General features: G+C 46.0%; 1 protein-coding gene across 1 annotated transcript; it reads right to left on the bottom strand.

Moving 5' to 3' along the window:
* Nucleotides 1–6,055: 6,055 nt before the first annotated feature.
* LOC119368258 lies at nt 6,056–7,151 on the bottom strand. The gene is made up of 4 exons (XM_037633565.1): nt 7,037–7,151; nt 6,814–6,937; nt 6,615–6,687; nt 6,056–6,517 (listed from the first exon to the last, which is right to left on the bottom strand). The coding sequence occupies exons 1-4, from the start codon at nt 7,074–7,076 to the stop codon at nt 6,254–6,256; spliced, it is 501 nt and encodes a 166-aa protein (XP_037489462.1). The 5' UTR covers nt 7,077–7,151; the 3' UTR covers nt 6,056–6,253.
* Between the last annotated feature and the right edge of the window lie 6,725 nt (nt 7,152–13,876).

Here is a 13,876-nt window from a genome sequence, read left to right as displayed (position 1 = left end):
GCCTCCAGACCGTCGCCGGCGGCCCGCCGTCGCCTCCCTTCGCCGCCATCGTCCCGGGAGCCGGCGAGCTCCCGTGGCCGCCTCCGGACGCCCCGCCGCCGCGTCGTCCTCACCCTCCGTCGGACCTCCTCCCTCCGGCCGCCCCGGCCTCTCCTCCCTACGGCCGCGCCCCGACTCCGGCGAACCTCCGGCCAGATCCGATCCGGCCAGATCCGGTTGACTTTTTCCCCCTCGTTTTTTCCACTAAGTCTTTCTGCTGTTAAAATCATTGCATCTTCGTCGCATCGCATCTTCGCACCCGTAGCTCCGTTTTGGGTGTGTAATATGTCAAATTGTTCGCCTCAAAGAGTATATCATTTCATTCCATTGCATCATTTACATTTGAGGTCATCTTGATGCCCGAAATGCTGTTGGAAGAGGGCTTCATAATGTTAGTTTCAGAATCTTATCAGCACGAGCTCTTTTGTCATTTTTGCCATGATTGATGTGTGCATCCTATGAACTTGGTCCCTAAATGTGTTTTAAACTAGGATATGTCTTCTTTACAGAGGTGCTTACCATGTATTTTTGTGATCAATGTGGTGACTAGCGCAAGCATGCAAACTAGGTTTTGTGTTAATGCTGATTTTAGTCCCTGTTCTGCTGTAATTTTCATGCCATGTAAACATGTTGCTACAGAGAGATCCATGCATTATTTGAGATACTTCAGTAAGGGTGTTTTGAAAACATTGTTTTTCTCTATCTGTCCATGGTCCTGGTTGCAATTTTGGAGTAGCCTAGCATGTCAGTTTTGTGCTCTACTTTTGCTTCAAAATGTTTCCTGGCAGATTGTTTACATGTTATTCAATTTGGCCGAGGTTGTTATAGTTGGTCCGGATATGCTATGATGTTGTTTATTGCCATGTATAGCTTCTATGACATGTCTTCTTGATGGATGTATGCTTAGTTTATCATGAGGTGCTCTGTAGTGAGTGCATCGAGCTCACGAAGGTGCCTTCCTAATTATTTCAATGCCATGCTTTGTTTGCTGAAATCTGTTAATGAAACTTGCTATGTTTACGTGGGTGCCATCATATTTTCTGATCCTTTTTGGCTTATGGTCAGTAAGGGACTTTTGGTCTATGCTTTGAGTAGATTCATGCCATGCCTTGCTTTGCTATTATAAGTTCCTGTAGCATGTTGATAACCTGCTCTGAACATTGCTTCGTGATGTTGTTTATGCCATGTCCAACCTGATATTTTTTATGCACTTTCTCCATGCTTGTTTGAACCTGTTATGATGTGAATTAGCCGTAGCTCAGTGTTCCTCTTTTGTAAAGCATGTCCTGTAGATGATCTCCATATGCTTTTTTTTCATGTTGGGGTGCTGTAGCATAATTTCTTGTTGCGTGCTAAGTAGCATCGTGCAGTTAATCGCAGCTTTGTGCCATACTTGTCTTGCTTGTCATTTGCAAACCGTGCATCCGAATCCGGTGATCTTTATATCGATTTCAACCGAAATCATCTCATCTTTTCAGCGGCATACTTGGTTTGCCAAGTTGGTGCCTTGTTCATCATCTTTCCTTCCGAAGCACGCATATGCATTGCATACCACATCTCGCATATCATGACATGTTTTGCATCATGTTGCTTGTGCATTGCACCGTGATTTATTGTGGTTCCTTGCTTGTGTTCTTGCTTTGGGTAGAGCCGGGAGACGAGTACGTGCACGAGGAACCTGTTGAGTACGCTAACGAGGATCCAGCTTTCGACAACTCTGAGAACCTTGCAGGCAAGATGACCATACCTTCGAAATCATTTCTATCTTTGCTTGCTAGTACTCGCCCTTTCGCTATGTTAGCCCTGCCTGCTTTTGTTTACCATGCCTACATATTGCCATGACAAACCTCTAACCAACCTGTCCTAGCAACCATTGATTGGCTATGTCACCGCTTTTGCTCAGCCCCTCTTATAGCATTTTTAGTTGCAGGTGAAAATGAAGTTTTTTCCTGGGCGGAACTTGGTTATTTTGGGATATCACAATATCTCCTGTTTAAACTAATGCACCTTATATACTTGGTAAAGGGTGGAAGGCTCGGCCTTATGCCTGGTGACTTGTTCCACTCTTGCCGCCCTAGTTCCGTGATACCGGTGTTATGTTCCTTGAGTTTGCGTTCCTTACACGGTTGGGTGATTTATGGGACCCCCTTAACAGTTCGCTTTGAATAAAACTCCTCCAGCAAGGCCCAAACTTGGTTTTACCATTTGCCACCTAAGCCCTTTCCCTTGGGTTTTCGCGAGCCCAAGGGTCATCTTTATTTTAACCCCCCCCCCCCGGGCCAGTGCTCCTTCGAGTGTTGGTCCGAACTGAGTAGACTGCGGGGCCACCTCAGGGAAACTTGAGGGTTGGTTTTACTTGTAGGATGTCTCATCCGGTGTTGCCCTGAGAATGAGATATGTGCAGCTCCTATCGGGATTTGTCGGCACATCAGGCGGCTTTGCTGGTCTTGTTTTACCATTGTCGAAATGTTTTGCGAACCGGGATTCCGAGACTGATTGGGTCTTCCCGGGAGAAGGTCTATTCCTTCGTTGACCGTGAGAGCTTGTGATGGGCTGAGTTGGGACACCCCTACAGGGTATACAATCTTTCGAAAGCCGTGCCCGCGGTTATGAGGCAGATGGGAATTTGTTAATGTCCGGTTGTAGATAACTTGACACTTGACCTCTTTAAAATGCATCAACTGTGTGTGTAGCCGTGATGGTCTCTTCTCGGCGGAGTCCGGGAAGTGAACACGGTTTGTGTTATGATTGATGTAAGTAGTTTCAGGATCACTTCTTGATCACTTCTAGTTTCTCGACCGATGCGTTGCTTCTCTTCTCGCTCTCACTTGCGTATGTTAGCCACCATATATGCTTAGTGCTTGCTGCAGCTCCACCATATTACTCCTTACCTACCTATGAGCTTAAATAGTCTTGATCTCGCGGGTGTGAGATTGCTGAGTCCTCGTGACTCACAGATTCTACCAAAACAGATGCAGGTGCCGAGGATACTGGCGCAGATGGCGCAACTGAGTTGAAGTGGGAATTTGATGAGGCCCTTGGTCGTTATTATGTATCGTTTCCAGATGATCAGTAGAGGAGCCCAGTCGGGACGATCGGGGATCTAGCATTTGGGGTTGTTTTCTTTTCATTTGAACTTGACCGTAGCCGGTCTATGAGTGTATTTGAATGATGTATGATCTTAAATTATGTATTGTGTGAAGTGGCGATTGTAAGCCAACTCTCTTTATCCCATTCTTGTTCATTACATGGGATTGTGTGAAGATGACCCTTCTTGCGACAAAACTACTATGCGGTTATGCCTCTAAGTCGTGCTTCGACACGTGGGAGATATAGCCGCATCGTGGGTGTTACATCTGCACTAGCATCCAAGGCGACTCTTCGGTCACCGTCTATTGCCAACGCATCAAGGCAATTGGCGACGAACTCCGTGAGCTCGGTGATCACGTTGACGATCGGACCCTCATCAGCGCTCTCCTCGTCGGCCTCGGGGAACAGTTTGAGAAGCAGGTCGCCTTCATCCCTATGCTGCGACCCTACCCCTCCTTCGCGGAGGTCCGCTCCATCTTGCAGCTCGAGGCACAGAACCAGGTGCGCAAGGCGACGCGTCCTTCCCAGTTGTTTCACGCCGCCCGACCCTCTGCACCATATGCGCCGCCTCCATTGCCTGCTCCATCGACACCTTCATCCTCGGCTCCTCCAGGCTCGCGCCCGAGCCCTAACTATCGGGGCAAAAACCCCGTCTACCGGCCGCCGCAGCCTCGACCTGCTGCTCCACCACCGGCGCCTCCTCCATCGGCCGCTCCTCCCATGTCTTTGCACCCTCAGCAAGACCCCTGGACTGATCTAGTTTAGGCATGGCACATGCCCTGGTTTGCACCATCTCCATACGGCGCTCCTCCCGCATACGCCGACAACTGGAGCCCGTGCCATCGCCCTGCTACGGTGCTCCCGACTTCCTTGGTCCGCGGCCACCGCCTCATGTCTACACTGCCACGACCTCTTCATCGCCAGGCGTCCAAGGATCACCTTACGGCTACCTGCCGGTACCCTATGCGGCCTATGCCTACGGCCCTGTTTCACCCATGCCGTACACGCACGCGCCTGTGCCCGGACCGCCAGCTACTCCACCACAGCCAGCCCGGGATGAAGCCGCCTTCATCGCCGCCATGAACAACTTTACACTCAGTAACCAAGGTATGGATTGGATTTTCGATTCCGGTGCATCCTTGCATATGTCTTCAAATATGGATATTCGATCAGCTTGTTTTCCTTCCGCTTATTCTTCCATCACCATAGGCAACGGCTCCCTTGTTCCCGTCTCTTGCACCAATCATTCTTCTGTACAAACAGATCATGCCAATTTTCAACTCCGCAATATTCTAGTGGAGGTGGTGTCACTAGTGACCATGAGATCCACTATGGCTACTATGTAACTTGTGCCCACGAGATCCATGATGACCTCCCTCACGTGCGGCACCTAAGATCCGAGTCTGCCACCCTCGTCGTCGTGTGGATGGAGGTGGAGGCATGGAGGAGCCGAGAGAGACTAAGGTGGTGGTGTGTGAAAGTTGAAGAGTTGGTGAAGCGAGCACATGAATAACGAGGACTCGGAAACAAGGTAACATAAAACGGGTCATATTGGTATTTTTGTATGGTCAGAAGTTACCACGTACACGATCACCTGCCAAGAAACTTTCTCGCTTCGCTTGCAAACATATAAACAGAAACAAGTGGAGAACACTTCATGGAAGTAAATCGAATAAAAAGTCCATTGTGCCTTAGAACACATGCCACATGGGACAAGTTTATTTTACCTTTTTAAAAGTCAATGTGCTCCTAGACGACTGATCAGTTGTGCCATTAAGAAATGAAGTTGGCGATGGGATAGAATAGGGGAAGCAATCAAACTTTATGCATCATTATTTTTATATCACTTCAACTTATCCTATTGTTATGAAAAAGATAACATGAAAACAGAGTAGAATGCTCTTAAGAAATGAAGTTGGTAATGCCCATTGCGTGCAGCTTCTTTTGAATCCTTGTATAATTTGTTAAATGGTCAAACAAAATGCATTACTTTTTTTTTATTAATTGATGATCCTCGTAACCAATGTATAATGGCTTGAATGGTTGTGGTTGTGGTTTGTGATTATGTTGAACCGCACAAATGGGAGTTATGTTGGGGCATATTCTAAGTGTAAGTATGCTACAATTGTTCGCAAATCACACTGTCTAAGCTGCCGTCACAATCATATGAACCTTCATACTTTGTAATGTAATACTATGATGTACACATAAATAGTTGATCCCATGAATTACATTTCTCTCAAAATGCACACATCTCAGCTCGCATGTCGTCTACGCATCCACATCATCAAGTACTTGTACTTCTTTCATATATTTTCTCAAGGGAATTTTTTTTCCGAAATTCATATATTTTTCTTTCATATATTATTTTTCTTGCACATGCAAGCTCCGCACATCATCAATTTATTTTTTCTTTTTAGAAACAAATCATTCTTCCAAGGCGAGAAGGTCACGATGCAATATAACGTGCAATCAGCCTCCATTTGTGGCTAAGCCTACTTTCGTTCGTATATGACAAGAATGTGAACGAGCTTTACACTCATATATTTTACTTATAGTGTTTATAAATTTATTACTATAAATTCCTGCATCAAGATGTAGGGTCTATATTAACTAGTTACCCCCTTCGTTTTTTTTACTCTGCATATACCATTTGTCCGACTTCGTAAAGTTTGACCAGTTTTATGAGACAAATATTAACATTTACAATACAAAATCAGTATTGATGCACTGTGAAAATTAATGTTCATATTTTATTACTTTAGTATTGCAGATGTTGATGTATTTTCATATAAATTATTGTTCATATAGTGTTTAGTTTGACTTCCAACACGGAGTGAAAAGAGACAAAGGGAGTATTAAGTAGTAGGAGTACTATGCACCCGCTCTTCCAATGCAGGAACACTGAAATTCTACAAATTCAGTTGTGGAGCCGCCGAGAAATAATAACCATATTAAGATCGAATGCCAATACGTACAGCCCTTTACCACTTTGTTTGGCTACAAATTTTCACACCGAGGTGCCTGCGATGATACACATTTCCAACAAAGGTGAACATCTTAAGCACATCACGCATTGCCTGTCTTTACATCAGAAAAGCAAAGCGGCGACCAATTAAGGTGTTCACTGCTTGCCTGCCCGGATGTCCTGCAGGAGCATGAGCCCGGCGGAGAAGACGACGAAGAGCAGCGGCGTGGGCACCTTGTCAACCGCGTCCCTCATCCTCGGCACCTGCCTGCCGGCGTTCTTGGCCGTGACGGCGAGCAGCGGCGCCGCCAGGACGGCCACCGCGGCCTTGTTGGCGAGGACGAGGCGGAGGTCCATCCTCACCCACTCCATGATCAGCTCCCGGAACTCCTGCTGCGTTATCCCCTTGTCGCGGAAGCCCTGCAGTCGATATATATAAAACCAAATCATTCCCATAGCTGAGCAGAAGGCCATGGATATACAGTAGAAATTTCAGAAATAGGAAGAGAGCAGAGACCTCCGCTTTCTCCTTGACGACCTGCATGCATGGAGGGTCCTTGTGAGGCCCCACCAGCTGCTTGTTGATGGAGCTGGATGAGATGCCCAACGAGACGGATCAGATCAAAGTTCATTAGTAGGAAACGAGAGGATAGGATGCATGAGGCGAAAGAGATCGATATCGATACTAAAACACGAACGGGATATATCCGTCTCACTTGTAAACCATGAGGGTGGCGACGTGGAGATTTTTGACGTCCAGGAGCTTGGCGTTCTTCTCGGCGTTGAGGACGGCCAGTTCGTCGAACACCTTCTCACATATCCTCACAACATCCAGCTTGCCTACGACCAACCAACACGTTACACCCTGTGCATGTCTCTCGAAGCCTGCACCGCACGAATGGATCAAGAAAATAGAAAGAAATTTACAAGATTAGTTACCTTGAGCTCTGTCCCACAGGCGGCCGAAGAAGCGCGCCATGGATCGATGCTCCTCCTCTGTCTCTGGCCGCGGTGGAGGGGAAAGAACGCGTACTACAAGTAGATAAGAGAAGAGAATTGCTAGGAGGCTATGGCAGGCAGCATATTTATGCTGCTGCTGATTGGGCTGTAGATCGGCAGTGGCTTGCAGGGAAGGTCAGGTCAGAATCAGCTAGCAGACCAGGCTGCGTATTGGTTACTGACTGAGCATTTGTGGGCCGGCAGTCCTTCCTTCCCTTGCGTTGCCTTGCTCCTCCGGCAACATAAATAATTCTCGATTCCTACCTTTTTCCTCGCGTGAACACCAAATCCAAGCACCAAGGCTAGTACGGACACCGCGACGCAAACCTCAACCTTTGCCTAAAGAAATCCTAATGACTCTCTTTTGAGCAAAAGTAATAGTAATCCTTATCAACTTTGGACCGTTCCCGTGGAAGAATCACGCTCACACAGTAGGCTAGTTACCATTCTTTCGAAAATTAAGTTAGTTTTTTTTTGAGTTGCCAGTTTCTTTGGATGGTTTCCAGTTTTTTTTTTCCAGCAGAGTGGTAACGGCATTCGATATACTGGGCCGCATGGGAACGGGCCACCCTACCACTCCTTTCTAGCCCATTAAGGCAGGTAACTCTCCAGCGGGTTCTCGCGCCACGCAACACCCTCGCCAGTCGTCTCTTCCCCACACGAGCACTGCAATTCTGGAACCGCCTCTTCTCTCTTGCCACCGGAGAACTGCTAAATTCGCTCGACACCATCGAAGAAGATGGAGCAAGCGACGTCGATCTCGTCGTCCTCCCGTGAACCTGGTTCGCTCCTGCTCTCCGTCTCCGTTTTGGTAGGAAAAATAGAGAAAGCTTCTCCATCCGATGCATGGAGGCGCGCGGTTCATCACGATCTGTGTTCTTACTTTTTCTTTTTTCTTTTTCTTTTTTGGCGGGAAGATCTGTGTTCTTACTATTCATGCGACGTTTCTACTGAAGCGCCGGCGCCGGATGAGAATGAGACGGGGATGGAGCAGGTTCTGGCGGATCTGCAGGCGCTCAAGGGGCTCTACGGCCTGCTTCACAGGGGCCCCCAGCCAAATGAAAATGTAAGATTGCTCGAACATCGATCAGCATGTTTTACTGCCTAAACCATTGCTTCTTTCGACAACTCTTCTTCAACTGCATCCGTCGATGCGTGCATTTTAAATTTCTGGATTTGCTAACTCTCGGTTGATCAATCGTGACTCTCTTAACGCTCAATCGCACACCATATTGGTTTTGAATTTCAATAGCAAATGCTGTTTTTTCCCACTGGATAAACTGAATGTTTTCTTAGATTCATATGAACAAGCTTGTAAAGTAGACTGGGAAATAAGATATTCTCAGTCCACTGAGATGATACTATATTGTTTTGCAATAAATTATTACAATTATTTTGACATTTTTTTTTCAATCGGCACATGAACAAATTGAGAAATAAGATTTTTGTATTGCCCTCAGACGTGTTTGGCTACCAAAGATTAGGAAGAACATAACATAACATAACAGAAAATGGCGATTCTATTCCAAATTAGTGCGATTTTTTTATATATTTTTTGCATGAGGAACAACTTTCCACGTCAAAGGCGGAAAAATGAGCTGTTGCCTTTGTTTCAAAAGAAATGAGTGGTTTGTTATTTCTAAGGCAAAATGTTACCAAAATGCACATTGTGAGGTTTACCATTGTCGTGTGCTAGTTTTAAGTGTAGAAATAAGCAACTATCCAGTTGCTTATTTGTAAAGTTCGCCATGATTTTCAAAATGTATGCCCATCCAATTTAAAAGAATAATAAAAAAACATTTGATATTGTCGGATTAGAAATAAGAATTTCTCACAAAACTTAGAAATATACACTCTCAAGAAATAAACGGGACTGTTTTTTCTACCCCTTGTCCTATCTTGGAGCGTCCCACGTTTTTTAGTTATGTCGATCCTTGCCTTGTTTCTGAGTATTACATAATGTTTCATTGGGTTGTTTGCTTGTTTCATAGTGTATCATAATGTTACACCGTTGAAGAGTGAAATTTTGTACTTCTGTCAGATCCTCCCTATCTTCCGATCGAGCTTGTATAAGGTTTATACTGCCTGCTAGGGCCGATAGTACTATACTGTTTGGACAGAGTCAGGGCCTTTGTCACCCCTAGGAGTCGTCTAGCGGAAAATTGTTTCTGGGTGGGGGTAAAAGAACCAAGAATCACCGATCTCTGCCTTTAAGGTTGAGATGAATCGATCTCGTTCGACGGAGCGAAAACACCTCATATGTCGAATTCCAGAAAACCAGCAAGAGGTTCCCCACTCTTTGATCCCGAGGGCCGAGCGACAACCTCGACCAGAGCTGAAGTTTCGTCATATTTTGATCAAGTTCCATGGGATTTCCCTTTATTTTAGAGTATATCGTAATGCTTCTTCGTATATTACCAAAGTTGCACAAAATATCCAACACACCGGACAGTAGATGAAATGCCGCCCACGGTAGATAACCATTTCTTCGAAACTTACATGATAGTAATTGCCAATATACAGAAAACTTCAGGCATCTTAGTTTCGTTTACATTTTCAGTTGCAACTCTAATTTAAACTCAACATTGATGCAGTTGAACGAGGCATCAAGAGATATGTTAATGAAGATGCTAGACAACGCTACTCAGCAGACTCTCCTAAGACAGGCAAAGGTAATAATACATTTGCAGTAATTATTATTGCCTTCTCGAGCAAATGCTGATAAGCAGAACGATCGCTCGTCTGTACGCTTGCAGTTGCTGTCAGGCCCCCTGATGTCTGCTGCTCTTGAGAGGAAGCTCTCGATCCAACCAGGCCGCCGGACAAGCGGCAAAGCCGAGCATCAACTGAAGCCGATCGCGTCGCCCAGCCCCAGCCTCTGCGCCAGCCAGATGTCCCGGAGGCTGAAGCCGCAGGTCTCGGTGAGAAGCCGGGACGCCCGCAGCGTGTACGACGACCATCGCCGCCGCGAGAGGGACGGTCGTCTCCTTGCTCGCGTCGACTCCGGCCGCTCGTCAAGAACCGCGATGCCGCAGCTCCATCAGAGGACTCCGGAGCCGCGCCTTTCCCGCCTCGCCTCCAACCGCTCATCCAGGGTCGCCGAGCCACGGCTCCATCCGAGCACTCCGGAGCAGCGCCTTCCCCGCGTCGCCTCCTACCGTTCGTCCAGGGTCGCCGAGCCACGGCTCCGTCGGAGCACTCCGGAGCAGCTCCTTTCCCGCGTCGCCTCCAACCGCTCGTCCAGGGTCGCCGAACCACGGCTCCGTCCGAGCACTCCGGAGCAGCGCCTTTCCCGCCTCGCCTCCAACCGTTCGTCCAGGGTCGCCGAGCCACGGCTCCGTCCGAGCACTCCGGAGCAGCACATTTCCCGGGTTGCCTCCAACCGTTCGTCCGGGGTCGCCGAGCCACGGCGCGGTGTGTCGAGAGGTCGCGCTCCGCGCGCCGACCGTAGCGACAGGCATAGCAGGCTGCGCGGGAGCTCTGGACGTGGTGATCATTCGTCGTCGCCGCCGTCGTCGTCCTCGCCAGAGCGGAGCAGCAGGCGCCGCTCCGTGTCCCGCGCCCCGTCGTCGCATGGTCGCGCCACGGTGCGAGGAGTGGGAGCGTATGGCTCCTCGACGCGTCGTTACAGCAGGAGGCTGGAGTCTGGGTTATCCATGGGCGTGAGGTCATGCCGCGGCTCCGAGCGGGCCGGACGCGGCGCGGCCACGCCGAGGCAGTCGTCGTCGAGCAGCGGCGAGGCGGTCACGATAAGCAGCCGCATCAGGCCGACCCGGGAACTCACAGAGCGCCGCGTACACGAATCTGAAGAAACAGGAGAACGGAGCCTTCGGCGGCGACAGAGGAAAGAAGGTGCCGTCGGTGGCAGCACCAGTATGGGCTGGTCAAGCCGCCGGCCGCGGCGAGCGCTGGACCCAATCACCTCCGGCAGCACGTACAGCAGCAGCTCGTCAGCTGCCGCTAGCCCGTCTCCCTCCACCAGCCCCACGGCGCCAACATCAACATCGGCCCCTTCAGCTTCTTCCTGCTCCTCGTCGGTGTCAGCGCCGCGGCGAGGCAGTGCGCTGCCGGAGCACGGATTCAAGGAGGCGTCGAGCGCGTCAAGAAGTCGCCGGCGCCGGGAAAGGCAGGAGAGAAGGGAAGGGCGGCTACGAATGTTCAAGGAGAAGCTCGCGCTGGTGTTCCACCACCGCCACGACCATCACCACCACCACCACATCGGTGGCGAGCGCTCCGGCAGCCCCGTGTCCAGACGCGATCGCCGCGGCAACAACAGCAAGTCGCCGTGGAGCTACCTCGGTGGCCTCGGCGGCATGTTCCACCGCAGCATTGGCCACGCCGCAAAGAAAACCCACGACGCAAAGAAAATCCACGACGCAAAGAAAAACAACGACGCAAAGAAAAACCAGGACGAAAAGAAAAAGACCACGAGCCGGACGGTGGTGCCGGTGCCGGCGCCGGCGAAGAAGCGCGGCGGGGGGCAAACGCACTCGCTGTTCGGCGCGCTGGTGAAGCACAAGTCGGGAACGCGGAAGGCACCAGCGCGAGCTCCGACGGCGCGCGCGGGTACCCAGAGCAGGATGCAGGTCAATAAGATGCACTGGTGGCAACTGCTGAGGCAACAGCACGCCCGGGCACAGGGTAAGGGCAGGCCTCTTCGTCGTTTAGGACAAGGGAAAGCACCGTAGTTTTATGCGCCTGGATCTGCAAGCACTCTTGTGCAGCGTGTACTACAACTTGTGTTCAATTTGTTTGCTTGCTTTGGTTGAGATGTTGACCTGCTGTGCTGTATGTTCTCACAATTAATTTGTTGTTGCATCGAGGGTACACAATAAAATTTGAGAACCCAAATGATAAGTGTCACATATTATATGCATGAAACTCCGGTCCTGTCGATAGCAATTCCATGGCAAATTTCAGTCATACTCCCTCCGTTTCTAAATATAAGTCTTTTTAGAGATTCCACTATAGACTACATACGGATGTATATAGACATACTTTAGAGTGTGGGTTCACTTATTATGCTCCGTATGTAGTCCTTAGTGAAATCTCTACAAAGACTTATATTTAGAAACGGAGGGAGTACATGACAAGTTTCTGTTAAAAAATAAACTGAAGCACAAAAAGTTGGGATCTCCTAACACAGGTTCTCACGTACATGTGTGAGTGTCGCTAGCCAATGGACCGAACGTTGGCTCTTATCTACGCGAAACTATAATAACTAAAAGCTAGCGGCCAATCTGCGACATTTAAAGTTTCGAACTGAAACAGTTTTTCAAAAGTGAAATATTTTTGAAACTCAACAATCTATCAAATCTGCGAATTCTTTTTAGAAAACTCAAATTTTCTGAAAACAGTGAATTATTTTTCAATGTGTGAACAAGGTGGTGATTCTGAACAAAAATTTGAAATGTGAACAATTTTTTAAAACACTAGCAATTTTTAAAACAGGAAAGTTTTTTGAAACTCATAAACAAAATGTGACATTTTTTATAAATTTGCTAACAATTTTTCAAAATTAAGTTCTTATGAAAACATGAACATTTTGGGTGTTTATAAATAAATTTTAACAAGAACATTTTTGCAATATTTGAACATTTTTTAATTTATGAACAAAGATTAAAAAACATGAATGCACTTTGCAAACATGAACATTTTTTAAATCTGCTGAAAAAATTGGTACATCTGAACAATTTTGTGAAACACGAACATGTTCTGAAATTTGGGAGTGAAATTCAAAAACACGGCATTTTTTGTTCATGTTTTAAAAAATAGTTTTTTTTAAAAAATATGTTTAATTAAATGCGTACACTGTTCAATCTTTGTGAACAAATTTTGAATAAACACAAACATTTTGAAAAAATACGAACATGGTTTTGGATATATGCTTTAAAAAAACTGGATCATTTTTTAAACTATAAACAAAATTTAAAAAATATGAACAAATTTGGAAACACGCAAATTCTTTTTGAAAGTCCCTCGAATAAAATTGAAAGCAGGTACATTTTTTCAAATTTGTGAACAATTTTTGAAAATTAGAACAGTTTTTGTAAACATGAAACTTTTTTAAATCCCTGAATTTTTTGAAAAAAATTAACAATTTTTGGAAACACGGTCATTTTTAGAAAAAAAAACCCACGAACATATAAACAAATATTTGGAAATGACAAAAAGAAAACGAAATTTGAAAGAAAAAGCAACAAAAGAAACATGAAAGAATAAATAAAAAAATAATATTCTTTTCAAAATTGTTAGCAAATATCATAAACAGAAACAATATTTGAAATTCAAAATTTTGGAACGGCGAACATTTTTTGAAAGTGTGAACAATTTTTGGAAGTACAAATTTTTCTCTCAAATTGCTAATATTATCTTAAAAAACGTGCTTTTTTTAAATTAAGAACATTTTTTGGAAATGCGATTTTTTTTTGAAATCTTAAAATTTTCAACTTTATGAACATTTTGTAAACACAAACATTTTTAAACTTTGAGAATATTTTTTTGTAAACATGAACATTTATTCAAATTTGTGAACATTGTTTTTGAAAAGATGATTTTTTTAGAACACCGAACACATTTTCAAATCTGAATTCTAAAGATTTTTAAAATGTTCATATTTTCATAAAAAGAAATAGAAAAAGGAAAGAAAAGAAAAAGAAACTGAAAAGATAAAAACAAAAAAGAAGTAGAAAAGAAAAATAGGAAAAAAGCTAAATGAAAAGCAGCCACGAAAAACAATAGAAAAAAAATAAAAACCGATTCGGTGAACCTTCTAGAAGG

This window comes from Triticum dicoccoides, chromosome 2B (assembly GCF_002162155.2).
Source record: "Triticum dicoccoides isolate Atlit2015 ecotype Zavitan chromosome 2B, WEW_v2.0, whole genome shotgun sequence".
NCBI classification, from domain to species: domain Eukaryota; kingdom Viridiplantae; phylum Streptophyta; class Magnoliopsida; order Poales; family Poaceae; genus Triticum; species Triticum dicoccoides.
The sequence above is the reverse complement of the archived record's forward strand: the minus strand, read 5'-3'. Positions and strand labels throughout refer to the sequence as shown.

Excerpts from the sequence above, each read along its gene's own strand:
- LOC119368258 (XM_037633565.1), bottom strand. The coding sequence starts at position 7,076 with ATGGCGCGCTTCTTCGGCCGCCTGTGGGACAGAGCTCAAG. Across the intron at positions 6,938-7,036 it reads CCTGTGGGACAGAGCTCAAG|GCAAGCTGGATGTTGTGAGG; the intron begins GTAACTAATCTT and ends GGTTGGTCGTAG. Across the intron at positions 6,518-6,614 it reads TCGTCAAGGAGAAAGCGGAG|GGCTTCCGCGACAAGGGGAT; the intron begins GTCTCTGCTCTC and ends TATCGACTGCAG.